Below are 25922 nucleotides of genomic sequence, written 5' to 3' on the forward strand. Positions count from 1 at the left end.
TTAGGGGTCAAACATTTAGGTCTTCTTTTTGCCAATAGAAAAAAAACCTTGCAGTGATCAAATACCACCAAAAGAAAGCACTATTTTTTATGAAAATACTGTCATACATTTGTGTTAGGTACAGGGTTGCATGACCGCACAATTGTCATTCAAAATGCAACAGTATAAAAAGCTGACTAACTATTGAAACATGGGAATAAATATTCCAGGGGTAATCATGCTCAGCTCAATGGTTTAGTGGTTAGTGTTCCTGGCTATAAACACTGAGAGCATGAGTTCAAATCCCAAGTGTGCCATCACCTTCTTAAATTTTAGACAGCTATAAATAAATACTGAAACTTGGCAAATGCATAATTGCACCCTGCAGATATGCATGTTTGTTTCTTGAATATACAAGGCCATTGACATGCAATTTTAGGTGATGTAGCCAATGTATTACTATGTGGCCAAAAAAAAAAATTATGGCACACAGGGTGTTATCATGGTTGGGCCTTGAACTCATGACCTAGCAATCTTTAGCTGTGAGCTTAGCCCACTACACCAAAGTGCTGAATACAATCAGATATGCCTGAAAGTTTCAGATGAATAAAGAATGAAGACTGCTAATTAGACAGCTGTGTAGTCTGCTATTAGAAAATCTAAAGGTTAAAACACATAAGATACATAACTATACCTTAAAATTAAAATAAACCATAATAAATGACATTGCTGTGTAATAGTGATTCAGAATAGACAAATTTCCTTTTATGAAAAACACAAAGGGAATTTGGCTAACTCCAAACTCAAATTCAGCCTAAGTTAACTCCAAACCCGAATTCAGTCTAAGTTAACTCCAACTCCGAATTCATTAAAGCATCTAGTTGATGGTTTAACTCCAGCCACTTACCTAATTAGGATGCAATGAGTTTAGGCTGGAGTTATTTCTGGAGAAGTGAGCAGCTCTACTCCAAACTTATACTGAATTAGGCCCTTAGTCTCTAAAAATATGGTCGCTGTTTAGGCTATGATGGCTATATCATAACCATTTTCTTTATGATGGACAATGCCTCCGTTGCCTGATGTTTTGTAGTCCTTTGCTGTATGCCGATCTCGCACAATATTCTAAGGTTAGGTTCAAAGGTACAAAAATGAAAATATCTTTCAATCAACATGCAGGAAAATGGGGTAAAAGAGGAGAATTTTATCATCATGATGCTGTTCATACAAGTTACTTATTGTGCAGTCTACTTTGGCTTTACCAGCAACCACAGTATGAGGGCCTACCTGAACAGTCCATATCCAATCAGGTAGATCCTTGTATCATATAGTTTGTGGGTAAATCAGAAAGAAATCAACCTAAAATTAACCTACTATTTCCAAGTGAGGGTGAGTATTTGACCTCCCATTGCGTCTCGACAATACAATGCTTAATGCCGGGCCTACCAATTAACAGACTTGAATCACAATGAAGAGAGGGGAGCACAACCCTCTTGGTCAGCATGTCAAAATTTACATCTGGGGGACCTGACCTGACAAAAGATCAGGGCAGCTGCAGAGTGTGGGGAAGGTAAGTACATGTTCATCACACTCCCAACAGTCAAGTGAAATTGTATAAAACACACATTTAGATTTCTGTACAATTGTAAACTTAATAGATTGCATACTGTAATGTAACCAAATCTTTAGGCAAATCCAAAGAAATTTAGTGCCATCATTCAAAAAGACTTGCTTTTTTTTTTTTTAACAACAAAATTACTTGTTTAGGGAAAAAGTTATATATTTGCTACTTAAAATTAAAAAGATGAATTACAATACCTATCAATATGTTCCAGGAAGCCTTCTACACCCCACTTTTGAAGAAGCTGATATATTATAATCTGTAATTAAAGGGATTAAGTCATTGTTTTGAAAAAACTGCCTATGCAACAGGGAAATTCACAGTTGTTAAAAGTACATTTTTCAAACGTCATCAAAATATCATGGCTAAATTATGATTTAAAGCGGTTGTATACCCCGCTTGGTGATTTTTACCTACAGGTAAGCCTATAATAAGGTTCACCTGTAGGTAAAATTAATATCACCTAAACCTGCACAGTTTAGGAGATATTCAACCTGCATGCAGTCACTGATATCAGCGGCGCATGCGCTCTGAAGGTCCTGCGTATCATGCCGGAATTTTCAGAGCTCCTTGCCGGAACAGAGGGCTCCGGCGCGCATGCCCGGGAGTGACGTCATCACGGCTCCGGCCACAAAACCGGAAGAAATGCAGAGGGAACATGTCATCTCCCTCAGCGGTGACCGGGTGCCGCTGCAAAGGCTTCATTCTAAGGTAAATATTTCATAATGTGCTAGCATGCAATGCATACTAGCACAGTATGCTATTGTCTTGCATGTTTTTTTTTTTTTTTGTTTATTTTTTTTTTGCAGCGGTTTACTACCACTTCAATTTCATAGCCTACTTAAAGCTGAACCATAACCAAAACCATGTTTTTTATCATTTGTGATTTGTGGAAACCATTTGTTTACCATCCCCGTACTCTTTTCATAGAGGCCGTACTATCAGTTCCCATAATGAAATGTATTCTGTGATTGTGGGAGGCCAACGCAAGCGCAGCTCCGTTTACTATCTGGCACACTGATATCACTCCACACAGGCCAATCAAGACGGTCAAAGTCATGAAGAAGATGCCAGCGCTGGATCATTGGAACTAAGGAAAGTATTTTGCGTACCATTTATGGAGACTGGCTGTCAATATCTCCATTCTCATAATTTAATTAAGTTCCTTTACCCATTCTCTAATAGTAGGAACAGTAGTCTTCTTCCAAGGTTTAGGAATAAGTGCATTTTCTGCTAACAGCAGAAATCACATGATCGGAAAGCTCCCGATTGTAAGAATTCATCAGGAACTTTCCGATACCCACCAGTTACTGTACCAGGTGCACGCAAGAAGTGCACACTCAGCACAGTAATTTGTTTATATAGGGCTGCATATATGCCGCCTCCTAACGTTAAAGCCCACACGATGAGAGGCCGCATATATGCGTATGGCTGGCGGTAAGAGGTTGATGTGTTTTCATGAACAAAGCCTTATTGATATTGATATGTAATCCCTTATTGTACCTATGGTTTAATTAGCCTAAATATTGCTTAAAGCAGTAGCAAAAAACAAACAAATCTTCTCCCTACGAATTATGTCATAATGTGCTAGTATGCATCTCATATTAGCACATTATAAAAGACTTACCTAAAAAATGAAGCCCTCCAGTGGGTCCTGTCACTGCTGACAAGGCTTCCATCATCACCCGGTCTTCCTACTGAGTTCGGTGCATGTTTAGAAGATATTTCTTATACCTACAGTTAAGCCTTATTATAGGCTTACCTGTAGGTATAATTAAAAACAAAAATGCTTTACTACCACTTTAGGAAAGTACAAGGTGTAGAAAGCTGTACAATGTGTAATGCCACATTAAAACTAATCAGATTTCACCCCCCCCCCTCCCAAAATGTTAGTTTATAGCAACCAGGAAAGTGAAAGCTGATTGTTTTTTATAAGTTCCATAGTTAACTATCTTTTGTTGTCCTAAGTGGATTTTTTTTAGAGGAAACTGCATCTGTTTGCAGAATCCACATGGCTACTGTTGCAGTTCTGCACCAACTAGACTCACTGGTTGCCTTGGGTACTTCCACAAAGAAGAGCAGTAAAAAACATCCATAATGGTGTTTTTTTAGGACTAATGGGAAAGAGAAGACATGGTATGGAGTTTTCACTTTATTCAGTTACATTTAAAATATAATTATTACATTGTGGAGATCATGATTTTACTTAATTTGTCATCACTTGCAGCTTTTTAATAAAACTAACTCCCTATGGACTTTTCAAATACTATTGGTGGCATAATTATGACATTTATTTATATCCTAGGAGATCCCAGTTAAATTATATTTAATTAAATGTAGCTGTTTTTTAATAAGTTTTATTTTCCTTTTGATTGTTGTATTGCTTGCTATTTGATATCCCTTATCCTCTGTTATAATACTTCCTACAAGTGCTGTAAGCATTGTTGTTTTATATACTATATTATATATATACAAACACACACAGTCATGTGAGATAGTACGTACACCTCATTGAAATTGTTGACTTTTTTCAACATATCTGAACAGATAAACATTAGATCTTCATTCAAACAAATGGCTACAGATAAAGGTGTCATACTTGAATAGAAAAACAATATTAGAAACACAAGGGGAATTTACCTTTTCAATCATTCAACAAAAATATCAATAGATGTAATGATGAAAAAGTAAGTACACTTTGGTTTTAGAAGCTCATATTGCCCCTTTTAGCAGAAATGACTTCCTGCAAGTATTTTGGAAAACTGCTCTTAAAATCTTCTGTTGCAAGATGTTAGTTTTCCTGCTAAATTGTCCTTTTCAAATCCCACAACATTTCAATGGGATTCAAATCAGGGCTTTGATTACGCCTATGCATGACCCTCCTTTTTCGAGCCATTCCATAGTGTATTTACTAATGTGCCTTGAATCATTATCGTGTTGAAAGATCCATTTACTGTTCACAGATGAACCCACATTTCTATCAAGCACACTGTGATAAGATACAGGATTTATAGCTGACTTGGTGATTGCAAGAGGCCCAAGCCCTGAAGCAACCCTGAAGCAACCCCAGACTAGAACAGTTACACTACAATGCTTTATAGTTGGTATGCGTTTTATCTCCTGAAATGCTATCTTTTAACCAAACATGTCTACTGTTAATGTGGTCAAACAATTCATCAGTCCATGGTATGTGGTTGCAGAAGGCCTGGTATTAGCCTAGATGTTTAATGGCAAACTAAAGTCCTGCTCTGATGTTTTTTCTTTATAGCAAAGGCTTTCTCCTGCACATCATGCAATGAAGTTCTTGAAGGCTTCTTTTAGGCATAATAAGAAATCAAGGATCTTTACCAGCACATCTTAGTATAATTATAATCTTGTCCATAATCACATAAAGCAACAGACATCACAAGCCAATTCGGAACCTTATCAAATTCCTTTTTTAAGGTAGCAATAAATGGGAAGCTCTTGAGCTGAATGTTCTGGGCTTACCAAATTAGCAGTCATTTTAAATCGAAATGATTGTAGATCATTTTCATTATGGTGGAATGATTGATTTAAAATAATTTTTAATCCCTTGAAAAACTCATAGGTATCCACAATCCTCTTTCTAAGGCCCATAGGGAGCACTTTTGATTATAGCATGATGGCACCATACATTTCAATAGCAAATGAGACATGCTCACCTGAATTCTCCCCAAGGAAGTTCTGAAAACTGGGCTCTGATGTGGAATACCTGATTCTAATTAATGGATTTGAAGTGTTGGCGTGTGTTTACTTTTTCCACATGGCAAGTTAGCTTTCTTTTTGCTAATCTAAAATATGAGAAGCAATACACCATGCACATGAAGTAAATCACATTTATATTTAGGCACTGTTTAAATTAAGGTTTAATGTTTGCCTGCTCAAATATGTTGATAAAGGCAACAATTTCCATGATATGTACCAACTTTTTAACATGACTAAATACATACACATGGGGGTCTATCTATAACTGTTTTCACATAAAATTAACACATCTTTAACCCAAGATTCACACATTTTTCCAACTAAATCCAATTTGAAAAATGAGTGAATTTGTGGTGAGAGTTGTAAAAAAAACATTTATAAATAGACCCCCATAGTATATTTTATAATGTATTTGGCAATACTATACAATTTTTTTACACCAGATTATTCATTCATTTTTTCCAACAATATATATAAATAAAATCCAGAGAACACTGATGGAACAACATTACTGCAAGGAACAAAGCACTTTGAGCAAAGGGCAATGTTCTAGACCACAGGTGTCAAACACAAGGCCCGCGGGCCGAATGCGGCCCTCGAGGCCATTTCATGTGGCCCTCGCACCTCTCAAGCAGCTGCGGCACCCCCCTTGTCTCTGCCCCACCTTGTCTCTGTAGTCAGCAGCAGAGATGACAGAACTCCTTTACTAGATCCTGCACTCCTCTGTGCCACTGCAGAAAGGCTTCTTTGCACACCCCCCTTCTCAGCAGTCCGCAGCAGAGAGGAGGGCAGAACTCCTACTGCAGATCCTGCACCTCCCTGTGAAGCTGCAACACCACCTTGCCTCTGCCTCCCCTGGTTTCAGCATTCAGGAGACTCTGAAAGCTGACTCCAGCCCTCCTCTGGTTCTCCTCCAGACCCTGAATTTCTTCCCAGATCCACCCGCATCTCCCTTCTGGCAGCAGCTCAAGGTAACACAAGGTAAAGGGGTGCATTGTGATGTAAGGAAGGGTGGGTGACTATTGACTTCCGAGGTTGGGGGGTTCTTGACATCCCATGTTAGAGTGTAAGCAGGCATGGGGTGCTCTGGACATCTAATCCTACAGATATAACTGGCCCTTTGTGGGCAACCATAATGCTGATGCGGCCCGTGATGAAATTGAGTTTGACACCACTGTTCTAGACAATGAATCCAAACCCATATTGTATGGATTCCACTTACCGTATATAATGTGGATTTCTTTAAATTATATAAGTAACACCACTAACTATATTAACAAATAAGGCCAACTATATTAAGAAAAAAATGACTACATTCTTAAAACATGCATTTCATCACAAATGTAAATGATTGTTAAAAATAGGTTACACGTATACAATAAATTAAATGTTACAAAAGCCAGGGCCCCTACCGAGGAAGTCAAAGGAGCATTACGCTCGACGTAACGCGTATAGGGGGGCGGAGCGTGCGTGGCCGACGCAGAGTCTCTCTCTGGTAACAGATCGCTGACATCGATTATACAGCAGGCACAGCTGAGTGCCCGACAAATGTGAGTTGATCTGCCTTTCTCTAATAAAGCATACCCTCATTAGTAAGCGGAGAGCACTAGATTTCTTCATCTGTTTTCTATATGTCCCGGGATCCCTCGAGGTGCAATATAGTGTGGCTCTTTCCTGGAAGTCTGATCAATGATACATGTGATTGCTGGCCCGTTTGGGTCCTTCAGAAAGGTGAGAGGCTGATTCACCTGGTGGAGGGATTCACTATATTGGTGATTACAAGTTGTTTTCATCACTGGATTTTCTTCATCTGAACACGGGACACTCTTTATATCATTTTATTGGAAGCACACACATTGCTATGTGCCTTATGAACTGGATATGATTTATTGTCATCACTTTTTGATTTTATATTTCTGGCGCATCACATTTTTGTATGATTTATAGTTTATTGTGATTTGTGAAACACGATTGGTGCATGCTGCCGGACACCACTATTGATTTATAAGTTCACACACCTGATTTATGCACAGTGAATTGGTGTTGAGTTATTTTATCACATATAATAGGTTTGCGCTGATAGTTTTTTTGTATTTTATTAGATGCCTGAAATCTGACTTGTATCTTAGGCAGACTTCTAGGAAAATTGGTAAGCCAATCACACAAGCAGGAAATTATGTTTCTGGGATGTGGTCAGTACACATTCTGTGTACAGAACATTTCCAGGTAGCCATATTGCTTTGCATTTTCAGAAAATTACAACAGCTGCAGATTGAAAAGGAAAGTTAATTTTTAATAACATTCAATTACAATATGATTTGTGTCGCAATTGTATACGCTATATTGTTTTTTATTTGCTATTTTTTTTCCCCACAAAAGTGGAGTTACCCTTTGACCTTCATCAATCTTAATAAAAGTATTAAAGATTGCAGCATGCAATATGTCATATTTCACATGCCATTGTTGTATTCATTGATTGTACAATGTAACTGTTCAAGAAATTGAGTCCATCTACTGAATCATAATGAATGTCTTAGAACCCTGTTTGTCTTCAAATTCGAAGAGGCAATAAAATGCAGTCTTGCTTGCTGACATTTCAAGCAATTACCTGAGTGAAGGTGCTTGTTTGTAAGGTAGAGACCTGCATGTGCAGTATTATCCTTTCTATAAGTGGTTTGGGACCTGTTAAAAAGCCAATCCTTAATCTGGGGAAGAAGCAACATAAGATTATGGTTCTCGTTTAGCAATAAAGACAACACAAGTAGCTATGCAGGCTCAACATATCTAATATATATATTGCTCAACATATCTAATATATATATATATACTGTATATACACACCAAACACCTTCTATTGTCTAAATAGTTCTAGCTAAAATACAGATTCTCATAGTTTAACAGGACACACATTTGCTGATGTGCATTGATTAATGACAAAATTAACACATCCAGAACCAGACTTACCATTGGGCACAGTAGTCTTGTGAAAGAAGCGACATTTCGCTGTGTAGTCATTGACCACACATTTTTTTCACCTATCATCAGCAAAATTGCAATAAGGCTGCCAATGCTAAGCTCTTTTTCTGAAAACGCTGTCTGCCTGGTTTTCATCTAATTTTAGTACTTTAGGGTTACTCTTTCAGAAGAAGTATGCAGATAAAGACTTCTGACTTTTTAGATGATCAGCACTGACAGTCCCAATATTTATTTCATGATAAGTTTACTTAGTGTGGGTAGAGGAATGAGATGTGTATTGTAGTTAGTCCCGAATCCCTGCCCGCCTTCTCTGCCTAAGTGATAGTGAATTCCTAGACATGTTTAGGTGCATCCACTGACGGAAGCAGGACCAAGAATTACAGATCTAACTAAAGTTAAATGTAACTTCTGATGTAGTTCCCTAGCTCTTCTCATACTTTGCTCTTCTTTACATCTGTAATATTTCCTATCCCTACCTATTTTGGTCACAATTTGGCACTTTCACTCCCTTCCTGCCTAAGCCAATTGTTAGCTTCCAGCGCTGTCGCAATTGATAATTGAGCAATTATGCAACACTGTATGATATTTTTATCATTTTTTCCGCACAAATAGAGCTTTTTTTTGGTGGTATTCACCACTGGGTTTATTCTTACTAAATAAACAAAAAAGACAGAACATTTTGAAAAAGTGTCTTTCTTTGTTTTTGTTATAAAATTTTGTAAATAATCTTTCTTCATAAATTTAGGCCAAAATGTATTTCTGCCACAACTCTTTAGTGAAAATAACCAAAATTGTTGTTTATTATTTAGTCTGTAGGAGTCCACAAACTATAGTATATATATATATATATATATATATATATATAAAAAGATTATAATGCTTGATGTGCTGAGGGGTCTATCTCATTCCTTGAGGGCCGGAAAATGCCAGAACAGTACAAATATCACCATAATGACCCGTTTTTGGAAATTAGACAGTTCAAGGTATTTAGTAAGAGGCATTGTGAGTTTTTTGAAAATGTAAACTTTTGTCACAATTTTTTGGAAAATAAAGAATAAAGAATAATTTTTTTAAACATACTGTCACCAAGATGTTTTTAATGCTGCTCTTAGGGGCGCCTGTCTTTTTTTTTTGGCCTCTAAGCACCACCCCTGGATGTTATCCTCTGTGTCCTATGCACGTGTGTAAACATGCATAGCGGCGTTTAGACGCGTCAAGCATTCACAAGTGTTAATACGTTTTATTATACACTGCAACATTCTGTATGTACAGTTCCCAGTGTCCTTTGCTCCATTTTCTCAGCCATGCGGATGTCTTGCGATCTAGTTGCTATTACTATGGCAAGACAGATGTGGCACAGACAGAGCTTTTTTTCAGATATTGTGGTTCAGTCTGAACTGTGGGACATATCCCAGCCCCAATACAATGACCACAAGTGAAAAATGAGGACAGACATCACATTCCATTTAAAGGAAAACCGAGATCGCTTGATTATTTCTCAGGAGAGCGGTAAGTGCATATATCTATGTATTTGTATGTATGTTTATTTTATTACAGAATACTACATATTAACCTTTTTTAAAAACATTTTTTAGTAATAAAACTAAAAACATGTTGTAAGTCATTGCAGGACCGGGTTAGACGTGACCTGATGAAAGATGGGAACACTTTTTAATCAGAGTATGGCATCAAGTCAATTAAAATCTAGGAATTTTGATCAGAGCAGTTAAGTAGCAGAGGGGGTTGTTAATCAGTTTCAGCTGCATTGATGTTAATTAACTTACCAACAGGTGCACTAGATGGACAAAACAGGAATGGATTTACAGGTGGAGGTCACTGACATTTTCCCTACTCATCTTTTCTGACTGTTTTTACTAGTTTTGCATTTGGCTGGGGTTAGTGTCACTACTGGTAGCATGAGGCGATACTTGCACCCAATAGAGGTTGCACAGGCAGTCCAACTCCTCCAGGATGGCTCCCAACACAGTCTAAAGAGCATGGAGGAGATTCCAGGAGACAGACAGTTACTCTAGGAGAGCTGGACAGGGCCATAGAATGTCTATAACCCATCAGCAGGACTGGTAGCTGCTCTTTTGTGCAAGGAGGAACAGGATGAGCACTGCCAGAGCCCTACAAAATGACCTCCAGCAGGACACTGGTGTGAATGTCTCTGACCAAACAATTAGAAACATACTTAATGAGGGTGGCCTGAGGGCCCAATGTCCTGTAGTTGGCCCTGTGCTCACTGCCCGGCACCGTGAAGCTCGATTGGCATTTGCCATTGAACACCAGAGTTGGCAGGTCCAGCACTGGCACACATGTGACAGACGTGAAAGGGTCTGGAGAAGCTGTGGAGAATGTTATGCTACCTATAACATCGTTCAGCATGACCGGTTTGGTGGTGGGTCAGTGATGGTCTGGGGAGGCACATCCATGGAGGGACGCACAGCCTTCTACAGGCTAGACAATGGCACCCGGACTGCCATTAGGTATCAGGATGAAATCCTTGGACCCATTTTTAGACCCTATGCTGGTGCAGTGGGTCCTTTGGCCCCCACGCTCGCCTGACCTAAATCCAATAGAACACCTCTGGGACATTATGTTTCAGTCCATCCGACACCACCAGGTTGCACCTCAGTCTGTTCAGGAGCTAAGTGATGCCCTGGTCCAGATCTGGGAGGAAATACTCTAGTTCACCATCTGTTGTCTCATTAGGAGCATGCCCGACTTTGTCAGGCATGCATACAAGCACATGGGGGGCCATACAACTACTAAGTACCATTTTGAGTTGCTGCAATGAAATTTCAGCAAAATGGAATAGCATGCTGCATCATTTTTTCACTTTGATTTTTTGGGTTGTCTTTGAATTCAGCCCTCTGTTGGTTGATAATTTTAATTTCCATTAAACAATGTGGCATCCTTTCTTTCCTAACACAATATTTAATCCATATCAGTACAGATATCCAGCATGATATTTTTCCCTATCGAGATCTGATGTGTTTTCAGAGTGTTCCGATTTTTTTGAGCAGTGTATTTTGAATATTATACAACCCCAATTCCAAAAAAGCTGGGATGCTGTGTAAAATCTACATAAAAAATAATGCAATGGTTTGCACAGCTCATAAACCCATATTTTATTCACAATATAAAATAAAAAACATATGAAATGTTTAAACTAAGAAAATCTATTTCAAAATTACCTCATATTTTTTCTTCAAATGGTACATTTTCTCTTTTTAAACATTTGATGTGTTTTCATAGTTAAAGTATAACTAAAGCCAAAACTTTTTTTTTTTTTGGTTTTGGATAGAATGCAGAGGGATTAGAACATATGTCAGGTTTTTATTGCAGTCTGTGCTCCCATTAAGGAGATTCACCCTGTCTATTTGTCATGTTTACCATTAATATTGAAACTGAAAGTAAAGGAAAATCCCAAATTTTGGGTTGTCCCCAGAAAAGTAATAGAGGGGAAATCTTCCAATGGGGACAACAGTTCTGGCGGCCTGGGGGTCCCCAAAGAATTCCCTTAATTTGCAAGGATTTCCTCTCACTTCCTATTTGGTTATGGGACTGGAAGTGAAGGGAAATCTCTGCAATGGGATACAGATGGCGAAAAAGAAATCTGACAGGAGTTAACCCCCCCCCCCTTTTCTCTATCTAAAATGAAAGAAAACATTTTGCCTATAGTTCTACTTTAGCATTTGATTCTTTTTTTTGTATTTTTTAAAAAATGTTTAATCATTTTTACATTTTTGGGAAGAAAACATTTTTATACTTTTTTTTAATGCATATATATATTTTAATATCCTTCTCTCTTTTTAGGACAATATCCAACTTGAAAGCAGAAGAGAGGGAGCCATAGGAGCAGGAACATGAGGAAGAGCAGCTGGAGGGGTTTTCTGTACCTTGACAAGCACTGCACACGTTTCACCCCAAGAAACACCTGAAGGCACAGATGTGTCACTATCTTACGTATCTACACTATATTGTCAAAAGTATTGGAAACCTGCATTTACACGCACATGAACTTTAATGGCCTCTTAGTTTTAGTCCGTAGGGTTCAATATTGAGTTGGCCCACCCTTTGCACAGCTTCAACTCCTCTGGGAAGGCTGTCCACAGGGTTTAGAAGTGTGTGTCTATGGGAATGTTTGACCATTCTTCGAGAATCACATTTGTGTGGTCAGGCACTGATGTTGAATGAGAAGGCCTGGCTCTAAATCTCCACTCTAATTCATCCCATAGGTGTTCTATCAGGTTAGGCCAGTCAAGTTCTTCCACCCCAAACTCGGTTATCTATGTCTTTATGGACTATGCTTTGTTCACTAGTAAGGCAGTCATGCTGTAACAGGAAGGGCCATCCCCAAACTCTTTCCACATAGTTGGGAGCATGAAATTGTCCAAAGGGTCTTAGTATGCTGACACCTTAGGCGTTCCCTTCACTGAAACTAAGGGGCCAAGCCCAACCCCTGAAAAACCACCCCACACCATAATCCCCTCTCCACCAAATGATTTGGACCAGTGCACAAAGCAAGGTCCATAAAGACATGGATGAGCGAGTTTGGGGTATTTGGGGCAGAGATATGCAAACTTTTGCCCTGCAGCTGTTGCAAAACTACAAGTCCCATCATGCCTCTGGCTCTGGGTGTCATGCTTGCAGCTGTCAGAGTCTTGCTATGCCTCATGGGACTTGTAGTTCTGCAACAGCTGGAGGGCCAAAGTTTGCAAATCCCTGGGGAGGAGGAACTTTACTGGCCTACACAGAGTCCTGACCTCAACCCGATAGAACACATTTGGGATGAATTAGAGTGGAGACTGCGAGCCAAGCTTTCTCGTCCAACATCAGCGCCTGACTTTACAAATGCGCTTCTGGAAGAATGGTCAAACATTCTCATAGACACACTCCTAAAACCTTGTGGACAGCCTTCCCAGAAGAGATGAAGCTGTTATAGCTGCAAAGGGTGGGTCAACTCAAAATTGAACCCTACAGACTAAGACTGGGATGCCATTAAAGTTCATGTGAGTGTAAAGGCAGGTGTCCCAATATTTTTGACAATAGAGTGTATCTATCTATCTATCTATTGTTAAATATTCCGTGCATTTTTGTAATTGTTTGTCATTCTTTACAGGATGCTGAAGAGCTGGAAAAAAACATGTACACGTCCATCAGATACTGCGGACATGGACGTAGACAGCGTCAGAGCGGGGCCAGAATGACCTCCCAAACTAAGGAGAGGTTTATGGCATTGCTGCAGGGAGGGCATAGTGTGGATGCATTTTTAGATCGAAGTAACCCATTTGCCATCTTTGTCGCAACATGTACCATGTACAGGAGGACATTGGTGAAGACCCTGAAATAGATAGCATGTATCCTGTTTCCATGTAGTACCGTGCTGCAAAACTGAGTGGTGTGCCACCCCCAATGTACCCCGGGACATTAGCAGTGCCATATACCCTCTTATACGATCTTCCCCCTCCTCCATGTCTACCCCCCACATTTCGATGAAGAACCATCAGCTTACTCCTTCCCTTGCCCCCAATCCCCATGGGGTTTTCCTCCTCTATGCCTGCCTCTTTTTCTGCCCTCATTTTTAGCCATTTTTCCTGTTTTTGCCTATTTTCCCTGGGAAATTTAATTAAATTTTCACACAAATTAAACTTTCACTTTTTTTTGAATGTTTTAAATGTAAAAAAAATAAAATTTTTGAAAAATGCATATGGTTGTATTTCTTTTTTTTTGATTGTTCTGCTGCACTGCAGCACAAAGTTGGATGTGTGTTAAATGTGTACATTCTGATCTGGGCTGTATGCTTTTACCTCCCGCAGAAGAAAAGGACCCAGTTTTTCCTCTGTGTGGGGTAAATGTATACAGACTCCAAAGCAGGTTTGCATCATCCTATGACATGAGGATGATGCAAAAATATTTTTTGTAACTGAAGTAAAGAGATCCAGACTGGAGAGGCTTTTTGAGTGAACATGCTTGCTGTTGAGGGCTGGCTCCAATGCAATTGGGAAACTGTGTCTTCTTCCAACATATATCCGCAATTTATTCCCACATCTCTTCCTTTGGCTCAGGCATAACCACTTAATGCAGCTCCTCCCACAGTGCCAAGCATGCTTCCCGGGGCACTTTACTTCCCCAATGAGGAAGTAATGGTGCAAGGACGCAAACGTTTTTCTGTGGCCAGAAACTTATAATAAAACTTATCATCCAAACATACAGTGCCTTGCGAAAGTATTCGGCCCCCTTGAACTTTGCGACCTTTTGCCACATTTCAGGCTTCAAACATAATGATATAAAACTCTAATTTTTTGTGAAGAATCAACAACAAATGGGACACAATCATGAAGTGGAACGAAATTTATTGGATATTTCAAACTTTGTTAACAAATAAAAAACTGAAAAATTGGGTGTGCAAAATTATTCAGCCCCTTTACTTTCAGTGCAGCAAACTCTCTCCAGAAGTTCAGTGAGGGTCTCTAAATGATCCAATGTTGACCTAAATGACTAATGATGATAAATATAATCCACCTGTGTGTAATCAAGTCTCCGTATAAATGCACCTGCGCTGTGATAGTCTCAGAGGTCCGTTTAAAGCACAGAGAGCATCATGAAGAACAAGGAACACACCAGGCAGGTCCGAGATACTGTTGTGGAGAAGTTTAAAGCCGGATTTGGATACAAAAAAGATTTCCCAAGCTTTAAACATCCCAAGGAGCACTGTGCAAGCGATAATATTGAAATGGAAGGAGTATCAGACCACTGCAAATTTACGAAGACCTGGCCGTCCCTCTAAACTTTCAGCTCATACAAGGAGAAGACTGATCAGAGATGCAGCCAAGAGGCCCATGATGACTCTGGATGAACTGCAGAGATCTACAGCTGAGGTGGGAGACTTTGTCCATAGGACAACAATCAGTCGTATACTGCACAAATCTGGCCTTTATGGAAGAGTGGCAAGAAGAAAGCCATTTCTTAAAGATATCCATAAAAAGTGTTGTTTAAAGTTTGCCACAAGCCACCTGGGAGACACACCAAACATGTGGAAGAAGGTGCTCTGGTCAGATGAAACCAAAATCAAACTTTTTGGCAACAATGCAAAACGTTATGTTTGGTGTAAAAGCAACACAGCTCATCACCCTGAACACACCATCCCCACTGTCAAACATGGTGGTGGCAGCATCATGGTTTGGGCCTGCTTTTCTTCAGCTGGGACAGGGAAGATGGTTAAAATTGATGGGAAGATGGGTGGAGCCAAATACAGGACCATTCTGGAAGAAAACCTGATGGAGTCTGCAAAAGACCTGAGACTGGGACGGAGATTTGTCTTCCAACAAGACAATGATCCAAAACATGAAGCAAAATCTACAATGGAATGGTTCACAAATAAACATATCCAGGTGTTAGAATGGCCAAGTCAAAGTCCAGACCTGAATCCAATCGAGAATCTGTGGAAAGAAATGAAAACTGCTGTTCACAAACGCTCTCCAACCAACCTCACTTTGCTCGAGCTGTTTTGCAAGGAGGGATGGGCAAAAATTTCAGTCTCTCGATGTGCAAAACTGATAGAGACATACCCCAAGCGACTTACAGCTGTAATCGCAGCAAAAGGTGGCACTACAAAGTATTAACTTAAAGCAGGTGAATAATTTTGCACGCCCAATTTTTCAGTTTTTTATTTGTTAAAAAAGTTTGAAATATCCAATAAATTTCTTTCCACTTCATGATTGTGTCCCACTTGTTGTTGATTCTTCACAAAAATTACAGTTTTATATCTTTATGTTTGAAGCCTTAAATGTGGCAAAAGGTTGTAAAGTTCAAGGGGGCCGAATACTTTCGCAAGGCACTGTATACATAGGAGAGAAAGAATATGCACATAAACAGAGTTAAAAATTGAAAAAAAAATTAACACCCAAGAATAAAAAAATTGCAAAAAATATAGGCGAATAATATGAAAAATAAATGCTGAAAAAATTAATAATGAGAAAAAACTACCATATGAGAATGAAAATGAATAATGAGAAAAAGCATATAAAAGTGAAAAAATTAAATAAATCAGAACCGTATACTGCATGTGTATGTGTTTGTATGTATGTTTATATATATATATATATATATATATATATATATATGTATGTATTTATTTTATATAAATATATATATATATATATATAAATATACACAGTGATTATAAAAAGTCTACACACCCCTGTTAAAATGTCCGTTTTCTATGATATAAAAAAATGAGACAAAGATAAATTGTTTCAGAACTTTTTCCACCTTTAATGTGACCTATAAACTGTATAACTCAATTGAAAAACAAACTGAAATCTTTTAGGGGGGAAGTAAAAATAAAAACTAAAATAATGTGTTTGCATAGGTGTGCACACTCTCTTATAACTGGGGATGTAGCTGTGTTCAGAATTAAGCAATCACATTCAAACTAAAGTGCCTCTGATTAACCCCCAAATAAAGTTCAGCTGTTCTAGTAGGTCTTTCCTGACATTTTCTTAGTCACATCCTACAGCAAAAGCCATGGTCAGCAGACAGCTTTCAAAGCATTAGAGGATCTCAATGTTAAAAGGTATCAGTCAGGAGAAGGGTACAAAAAATTTGCAAGACATTAGATTTACAATGGAACACAGTCATCATCAAATGGAGAAAATATGGCACAACAGTGACATTACCAAAAATTGGACATCCCTCCAACATTGATAAAAAGATGAGAAGAAAACTGGACAGGAAAGCTGCCAAGAGGCCTACAGCAACAATAAAGGAGCTGCAGGAATATCTGGCAAGTACTGGCTGTGTGGTACATGTGACTACAATCTCCTGTATTCTTCATATGTCTGGGCTATGGGGTAGAGTGGCAGGACAGAAGCTTTTTCTTACGAAGAAAAACATCCAAGCCTGGCTAAACTTTGGAAAACACACATATGAAGTCTCCCAAAAGCATGTGGGAAAATGTGTTATGGTCTAATGAAACCAAGGTTGAACTGTTTGGCCATAATTCCAAAAGATATGTTTGGTGCAAAAACAACACTGCACGTCACCAAAAGAACACCATACCCACAGTGAAGCATGGTGGTGGCAGCATCATGCTTTGGGGCTGTTTTTCTTCAGCTGGAACAGGGGCCTTAGTCAAGGTAGATTGAAGTATGAACAGTTCCAAATACCAGTCAATATTGGCACAAAACCTTCAGGCTTCTGCTAGAAAGCTGAACGTGAAGAGGAACTTCATCTTTCAGCATGACAACGACCCAAAGCATACACCCAAATCAACAAAGGAATGCCTTCATCAGAAGAAGATTAGTAGTAGTAGATACTGTGAGTTTCGGAATGGCCCAGCCAGAGCCCAGACCTGAATCCGATTGAAAATCTGTGGGGTGATCTGAAGAAGGCAGTGTTCAGGAGATGCCCTCACAATCTGACAGATTTGGAGTGTTTTTGCAAAGAAGAGTGGGCAAATATTTTTTCTTTTAAATTTTATTTTTATTGAGAACATTTTGAAAACAAGTACAAAAATAAATCCTAAAGGGACATTTCAAACAACAGTAGAAATATACAGTAACAAGAACAAATGAGACTCCGAAGAGCCTAAGCATTGCTTATAATAGGAAAAGGATAAAAAGGAAAGACAAAGAGGAGAAGAAGGTAGAGTGAAAGGAAGAGCAAAGAGTAGCAAGGACAAAACCTAGAACAGTATGACCTGAGGGTTATTTGGGTTAGATAACAGAAAGCCACAAGTTACACAAGGGGAGCTAAGCCATGGGATGCGAGGGGCGATTGATGTGAAGAGGGAGTAGGATCCCCTGCGGCCTCTATCAATGTTGGGCCCAAAGGGGAACCAAAAGTGGAGGTGTCCTAAGCATCCCATGTCTTAGTAAAGTGAGGGATGGTGTCCCCACCAATGCCCTCATATATTCCATTCTACGTATATCAGTAATTACCTTCAATAATTGAGTTAGATTGGGTGGGGAAGTAGACAACCAATGTAGCAGTATTAACCTCTTGGCTGCCAGCAAAATAAAAGAAGCAAGTTTGTTTGAAAATTTCCCTATGGAGTGAAAGGGAAGGCCCAAGAGATAATGTAGCTGGTCCAACAGCAAAAGGCAATCCAGTACCTGTTGGAGCAGGGACTTTACCGAGGACCAAAAGGGTTTAATAAGCTCACATTGTCAAAAAATATGAAAATCTGTACCTCTAGCTTTGCCACAGCGCCAACACAAGGGGGAAAGTGAACAATTTTGGCAATGTAGAACTTCCGGAAGTCCTATACCAAAAAAGCACTACTGTATTTTATAGGCTGTCTCTCTCTGCGCCACACATCTAGAGATCTTGGACATAGACGACCAAATTTTATCCCAATTTGGGAGGGGAGTGGGCAAATATTGTCAAGTGAAGATGTGTAATGCTGATAGACTCATACCCAAAAAGATTGAGTGCTGTAATAAAGTCAAAAGGAGCTTCAACACAGTATTAGTTTAAGGGTGTGTACACTTATACAACCATATTATTTTAGTTTTTTATTTTTACTTCCCTCCACCTAAAAGATTTCAGTATATTGTTCAACTGAGTTGTACAGTTTATAGGTCATATTAAAGGTGGAAAAAGTTCTGAAATGATTTATCTTTGTCTCATTTTTTTTTTACACCGCAGAAACCTGGCATTTTAACAGGCGCATGTAGACTTTTTATAGCCACTATACACACACACACACACACACACACACACACACACATACATTTGTACAAAATACGATTCATTTAATATTATCAAAATAACATACCTAAGTGTCTCGAGGAGACATTCCTCAGGTGACACGCTTATCCTCATCTGGGTGCTCATTACAGTAAGTCATGGTCTGAGCCTCTCCAGAAGGTAATTGAAAGAACTAACGGACATGCATGTAAAGTTAAAAAATAAATCAGGATAATTATGCAGCTCGACGTTCACGTTTACAAAGTATCCTTAAGAGAGATGCTGCAATATAAAGGGATGGTTCCAGAACCAACGATGACTGCTTTTGCTCCTCTCCTCCAGCTGTCTCATTCTCCTCTCTCTCCATAACATTATCAGCAGCATGTTCTGATCAATTTTCTGCATGAAGGGACCCATAATGGATGCAGCGAGGAAATACAAATAGTTCCTGAAAAATACAGTGCTCTCTCTGCTCTCAAAAAGGCACTGAAATATGAATATTTTACTATTCATGAAGTCATTGTGAGTAATTGGGAGTGAAAAATAGAAGAGGGAATGTTTTGGAAAAAAAAGCTTGTAAACACTGAAACGCATAAACGCATCTAAAAGCTTTTGCAAAATTAGGCTAACAGCACTTTTTTGTTTTCCTGCTAGTACTGGCAGGAATTTTTATAATGCTCATTGTGCATGAGGGCTTACAGTCCTTAGGTGTTGTGGCTGTATTTGTTTTTTTTTTCCCTTTATTTTTACCTGGTGATCTTAACAGTAACACACTTTCTGTCCTAGAGTGACAATGCTAAGTTACAGGAAGTGTATCTATGGAGGAATAGAGGTGTTACACTAGGCTGCTCCCCTACTTTGGACTATATTTACCTCCCTTTCTTCATGTTCACAACATAGTGAGGTGGTGTTCTGTAGTTTAGAGAATCGCAGGCTGATCACATTGCTCGAGATGTTAATTCAGCGCACAGGAAATTACAAGGACACTGAATCTCTTGCAGGATCAACATGCATTTTCCATAGTTGCAGAAAGCACTGAAAAAAGCCTGGAAAAAAAGAAAACGTATGTAGCCACCGTATCTACTGACTGATAAGCGAATATATTTATTTTCGTTGGGGTTAAGATATCCTTTAAAGGCTATCAGCACAAATGGGTTTTCCACTTTGACTGAGTAGAACATGTTTTGATCTTCAAACTTTTACGGCTCCAACTCTGGAATTGCCTTGAAACTAAGAAAGCAAGCCTTTTCAACAAACCTCCATTTATCTAGAATTCCCATGAAGAAGTCACTAAGGACATAACAGAACTTAAAAATACTGTGTTTCGTACTCTCCTGTGAATTCTTTGAGGAATTACATGAAAAACCCACTTCAGAAGATGACAGTGGAAACTGTATAGCTGAGCACTTACAATCAGTTAGCTGGGGCACATATTGATTTGCCATGTTCCAATGGCAGTTTTAAAGAACCAGTGGATAACTAATTTGCTCTGTTAATCTCCATCCAGTATGAAAAAATAAATCTACTTTAGGACCAGTTTTGCTTTAGCTGCAAAACTGAAATGGCAAATATGACATATTAGATTTCATAAGCAACATAATGGCAGACACTGCTAATGTGTAAAGGAAATAATGAGAATGATGCTGACACTACACACCTACATTTGGTTAGTTGTCATCAGATGAGACTGTTCCCATGAGTATATGTACTACAGCTGATGTAATGTTCCACTGAAATTCTACACAGAAATATTTCTCTGTTAAAACTACATAAAACTACTTTGTCAGTCAAGGCTTCTGTAGTAGTAAAATACCTGAATGTCAGTGCAAAAGACATCCCAGAATCCCCTTCTGTGAAAGACAGAGTACACGAAAACACTGAGGACAACAGTTGTGAACTCAGTTTTTCACACATTATCATAATTAACACCTTAATGCACCAATGCGTCATTCATCTTACCCGGAAGAAAGGACTTTCGACATAGAATCTGCTCTTATAACGCGCCCATCAACATCCATTGAGAGAAAAGATGGAGCCCAAGGCTATGGAGAAAAAAAACAAAAACTTTTTACATGTGTCAAATTGACACAGCTATAAAACCGAAAGCCTCATAGTATTTATTGCGATGGCTTGAAATGATTCAGGATAATTATGGTAAGAGTCTTTTTTCATCAAAATTGGGAAAAGATTTGACATCGTATAAAAAATTTCCAGGACAGATTCAGTAATGATAGAAATCACTAATAAAATAAAATAATATTAGCTTTGATGTATTTGGTGCATACACAACAAAAGCAACAATTTAAAAATCAGCTTTGTTGTTGATGTGCTGGGGTAAAGGTAATGAGGCTGATTACTAAAGAGGTAGAGAACGATAACACAAAAACAAACACAGTCAAGATTCATTTTAAATTATCTAATCGTGTGAAAAGCAAATTCTTGTTTATTTCATCTGCACTGCATGACTGAATATTCTAACGCTACCTCTTTTCTGTGTGAACGATTTGCTCCTTTAGAAAGTCAGCCTTGTTAAAACAGCATTGCTGTATATGTGGGGTGACGTTATGGATGGCTGTTTTAGTTTCAGATAGATGGCCTCTTTACATCTCTTTTGATCCAGTTGTCTTCTACATCTAAAATGTGCACCACAGTGTTCTTGAAATAATGTTTATTTTTCTTAGGAAAACCAAAAGATATCCTTTGTATTGTGAACCCCAACTCCCCATGTGGCATGTGGGCAGAGCTCTCAAAGTCCTCACATACAATGCTGGACCACTGCTCCTGCATTGTATGTGATGATGTTGGAGAGGCTGCAACTGGACAAGCAGTGAAGAGAAGCAGCTTTAGTCATGTGGTGGGGAGGAAGCCTGCAGGAACTTTTAACTCTTCCATATATTTAGGACTGAGCTCTAATTATTGTCTACAGTTTTTTTTCTGGCAAATGCAGACTAAGGCCGGCCATAGAGGGTTCCCGTCTTGGCCAGTTCAGCAGGAACTGGCCTAGGCTTGAACCGTTAATGGGTAGGCAGGCAGAATATACCAAGTTGATTGATTGATCAACTTTGGTACAACCAGCCTGCTGGATTCGCTTGCGATTGTCGAAAGGGCGGCTGCTATAGCCGTTAACGATAATCACTGTCTTCTCTCCATGGGGACAGCTTCCTCCACATGCCTCCACCCGGAGAGAACAAATGCTCTGTAGGGGGAATTCCGCGTGGTTGCAGGAAAGGAATTTGCACTGTCTATGGCTTCGCTAAGTTACTGATAAGCTCACATAATTGGTTGTAAAATGCACAGTAGAAAAGGTACAGATAATGTCAGTTAGTACAAAAAAAAATTCTACCTTGTTGAACTGGAGAAAATAATAGGGGTCATCCTCCACAATAACTAAATCATACTCCCTTGCAATCTGTTAAAAGAGAAGATACATTATCAGGCATCTATCTATTCTGGCAATATGCACAAGAATGATTTTGTTTTTAAACCTAACTAATGTCAATGCTAATATTTGGTTATAGCCAGCACTGGTGACCAGGCTAATATGAGTTTATAACTAACTGTAAGTACAAGTCTAATATTTGTTTATAATCTTCTTTGGTGACATGGCCTAAATTTGTTGAGAACAATCACTGATGACAAATCAATACTTAGAGGTACAAGGTCTAATAGAAAGAAACAAATTACTATATACATATAATCATAAAATGATGCTCAAGGAATCAGTAAGTAGTGATGGTGGCCAGACCAAACAGCCAAGTAATTTTTTGGAGTTAAACAATTGTAAAATTTATTACAAGTGAATGCAACACCCCACCACTTGTCTACCAAGTTATGTTTATACACTGCATGGTAGACAAGTGGTTAAATCAAGCTTACAGCAGCTGTGAGCTTGGCACTGGCTTCAAGAGCCAGAAAAGGGCTTTTCAATAAAAGGTGATCGGGTTGCTTTAGAGGTGCCTAAACATTTTTACGGGACTCTAAATGAAGGCCCCCACTCAAGTAGTTGCCACCTTTCCATGCTTTTATATAGAGGGCTTGTTAACCCCTTGTAATAGCAATAAAGTTAAATAAATGAAAAAAAAGTGTAGAAAAAGAATTAAATAATAACAATTAAAAAATTAAAGCATCTCCGTCACTCCTGCGCACACACCATATGAAAAAATGTAGTATAGGGTGAGAACGTGTACGTAAACATCAATTGCACCACAAATGTGAGGTATTGTCGCGAACATTGATGTGAGAGCAATAATTCTAGGGCCATAATACACAGTTAACTCTAAACTAATGACCTGTAAGGCTCGAAAAACTATGCCTATGGATAATTTGGAGTACCATAGTTTTTCTTTATTCCACAGGCATGCGCAATTATAATACTTGGCATGTTTGGTATCTATTTAATCCGCACAACCCCATCTTTTATATTTTACCCAAATTGGGCAAATTATTGTGTTTCTTTGCACTAAAATAAGTTTTAGTGTATTTTTTTCCTGAAAAAATGCATTTGATAAATAACTGAGCAAATATACCCGTATTTTCCGGCGTATAAAACGACAGGGCGTATAAGACGACCCCCCCCCCACTTTTCAAGTTAAAACATAGGTTTTGGGCTATACTCGCTGTATAAGACTACCCCTTCTGAAGCACAGCAAGGCAACACCATATACGCCAAGTAAAAAAATTCCAAAGGTAAATAAGTAAGTGTAATCTATGAAAGGGCTGGCTGTCTGTGCCCTATTCATCTGCAAGGTACCGTAAATATATTCTCTTATAAATTTCCAAGGTATTGCAAGTATAAAAATTCCAAAGGTAATTAAGTAAGTGTACGGTAATCTATGAAAGCCCTGGCTGTCTGTGTCCTATTCATCTGCATGTATTCTCTTATAAATCTCCAAGGTATTGTAAGTACTAAGTATTACCGGTAGATGTATCATCTCTCAAGGCGCTGGCTGTGTGGGAATCCTGTACCGGTATACCGTTTGTGCTGTAGCTTCGGCTACATACAGTATACCGTGCTGAGCCAATCACTGTGAGCGATGTATTCTATTTTTGAATGCAAAGCACGCTCGGATTGGCGGAGTCAGAGAGTCAGGATTATGTTACTCTCTCTGACTCTGCCAATCCGAGCAGGCTTTGCATTCAATAATAGAATACATTGCTCACAGTGATTGGCTCAGCGTGGTATACTACATAGCTGCAGCTACGGTACAGTATACTGGTACAGGAATCCCGCACAGCCAGCGGGAGAAGATTATACATCCACCGGTAATACAGATATAAGAGAATAAATTTACGGTACTTACGGTACCTAGATTACACTCCTTAATTACCTACTACTTTCATACTCGGCGTATAAGACGACTCCCCCCCCCCCATTATTTGGGGGATTTTTTGAGGTTCAAAAGTCGTCTTATAGGCTGCAAAATACGGTAAATATTGCAACTATCATCATTTTATTTTCCAAGGTCTCAGCTTTCATAAACATATATATACTTTCTTAGGGGTTTACAGAAATTTCTAGCAAAAAATGAAGAGTTTAACATGTGTGCTCATACTATCAGCCTGACATAAACCAGATTAAATCTGAATTTTTTAATATAAAGGTTATGATCATTCCATTTTGCATTACCTGGTAGATTTCAATTTTGCGCTCTTCAGTCAGTGAGGCCCCAGTTGGATTACCTCCATTTGGTATGGTATATAGAACTTTTGGGTTTTTCTTTTCAGGATTAGTGGCATCCTCTGGTCGCCATCTAGAAAGAATATCCTTAAGAGCCGTAGGAATAATACCGTGTTGGTCAGTGGGGACACCAATGAGATTGCAACCCAAAGGTCTTATCTGTAAATAAAAGCTAATCAGCTTCATGATGTTACATAACTATTCTGTTTCTTCAAAATAATAATTCTTCTGCTGAATGTAAAGTTTTGGCTATTGCGTAAAATGGTAAGGGTGTTTATAAATAGGATCAGGTGTGCATAGATGGACTTCAATTAATATTCCCCCCTCACCCCAGCTGATGAATCACTGTAAGAGCTAGTGTTCTGTTCCTCAGTTCTCCAGCTCTGGAATAAGTGAAGGCACTCATGCGCATCACGTACAATACAGGAGGTCATCACGATAGGATATTGCCGCTGGTGCTGCTTTGTACGTAAAGATTTTGGAAACACCGGCGGCATCAACACCAGTCAGAGGCCAAGAAGTACAGTGTCTTTGGTGGGAAATGTCCTCATTGTCCGGTGGATGCCGGCACTTCCTGGAGCCGTGGAACGCATGGGCGACTCGTCCTGACGTCACTTCCCGGATATGATGGGATGTCGTGGGCGACGCGTTTGCGGAGCATGCGCTCCTTCTTCAGGCCTATGAAGTGCCATTTTGGGTGAGGGTTTTTATGAAAATGGAAGGTAGCCGCTGGGTCCGAAGTTGTTTACAATTATAAATATAATATTTTCTGATCATAACAAAAAATTGGACATTAACGATTAGAATAACTGATAAATAAAAATTATACATCAAAAATTAAAAAATAAAAATTAATACAAATAGAAATTAAACAATTATCCACAGTTTGAACGTACTTATACAGGAATTGTATCATATATGGAAATATTGAAAAATCGGGGCTCCTAGGTAGTGTGCATGTTAGGGAGATATGAAAGATGGAAAAAAAAAAAAGAGAAGAGAACAGGGGTTCAGATTAGTGTATTGACCTCTATCTCCTCGTTGAGCCCACCCGGCAGGAGGGTATCTAAGGTGTCAATCCAAAAAGTTTCCCTCTGACAGAGACTCTTAAAACGCTCTGCTGTTTCGAAAGTACCTGGTATGGATTCAATGACCCACAATCTGAGTTCTGTAGAGGTTTTTCATGGTGTCCTAAAACGTGTTGGGGAACACTGGGCTTGTCATCACCGCCCTCTACAAGGCGAC

At 38.9% G+C, this 25922-nt stretch overlaps 1 protein-coding gene across 1 annotated transcript in view; it reads right to left on the minus strand.

Moving 5' to 3' along the window:
- Positions 1-25922, minus strand: part of AADAT (aminoadipate aminotransferase) — a 157036-nt gene that overhangs the window by 31772 nt on the left and 99342 nt on the right. Inside the window, exons 6-10 of the mRNA XM_082243989.1 lie at positions 24627-24836; positions 22344-22409; positions 20960-21042; positions 7932-8028; positions 1795-1856 (exon numbers count right to left, since the gene is read on the minus strand). Coding sequence (XP_082100115.1) covers positions 1795-1856; positions 7932-8028; positions 20960-21042; positions 22344-22409; positions 24627-24836 — 518 coding nt within the window. The remainder of the gene's footprint in view (positions 1-1794; positions 1857-7931; positions 8029-20959; positions 21043-22343; positions 22410-24626; positions 24837-25922) is intronic.

The sequence above is a fragment of the Pelophylax lessonae genome (assembly GCF_965119305.1).
Source record: "Pelophylax lessonae genome assembly, chromosome: 1".
NCBI lineage: Eukaryota > Metazoa > Chordata > Amphibia > Anura > Ranidae > Pelophylax > Pelophylax lessonae.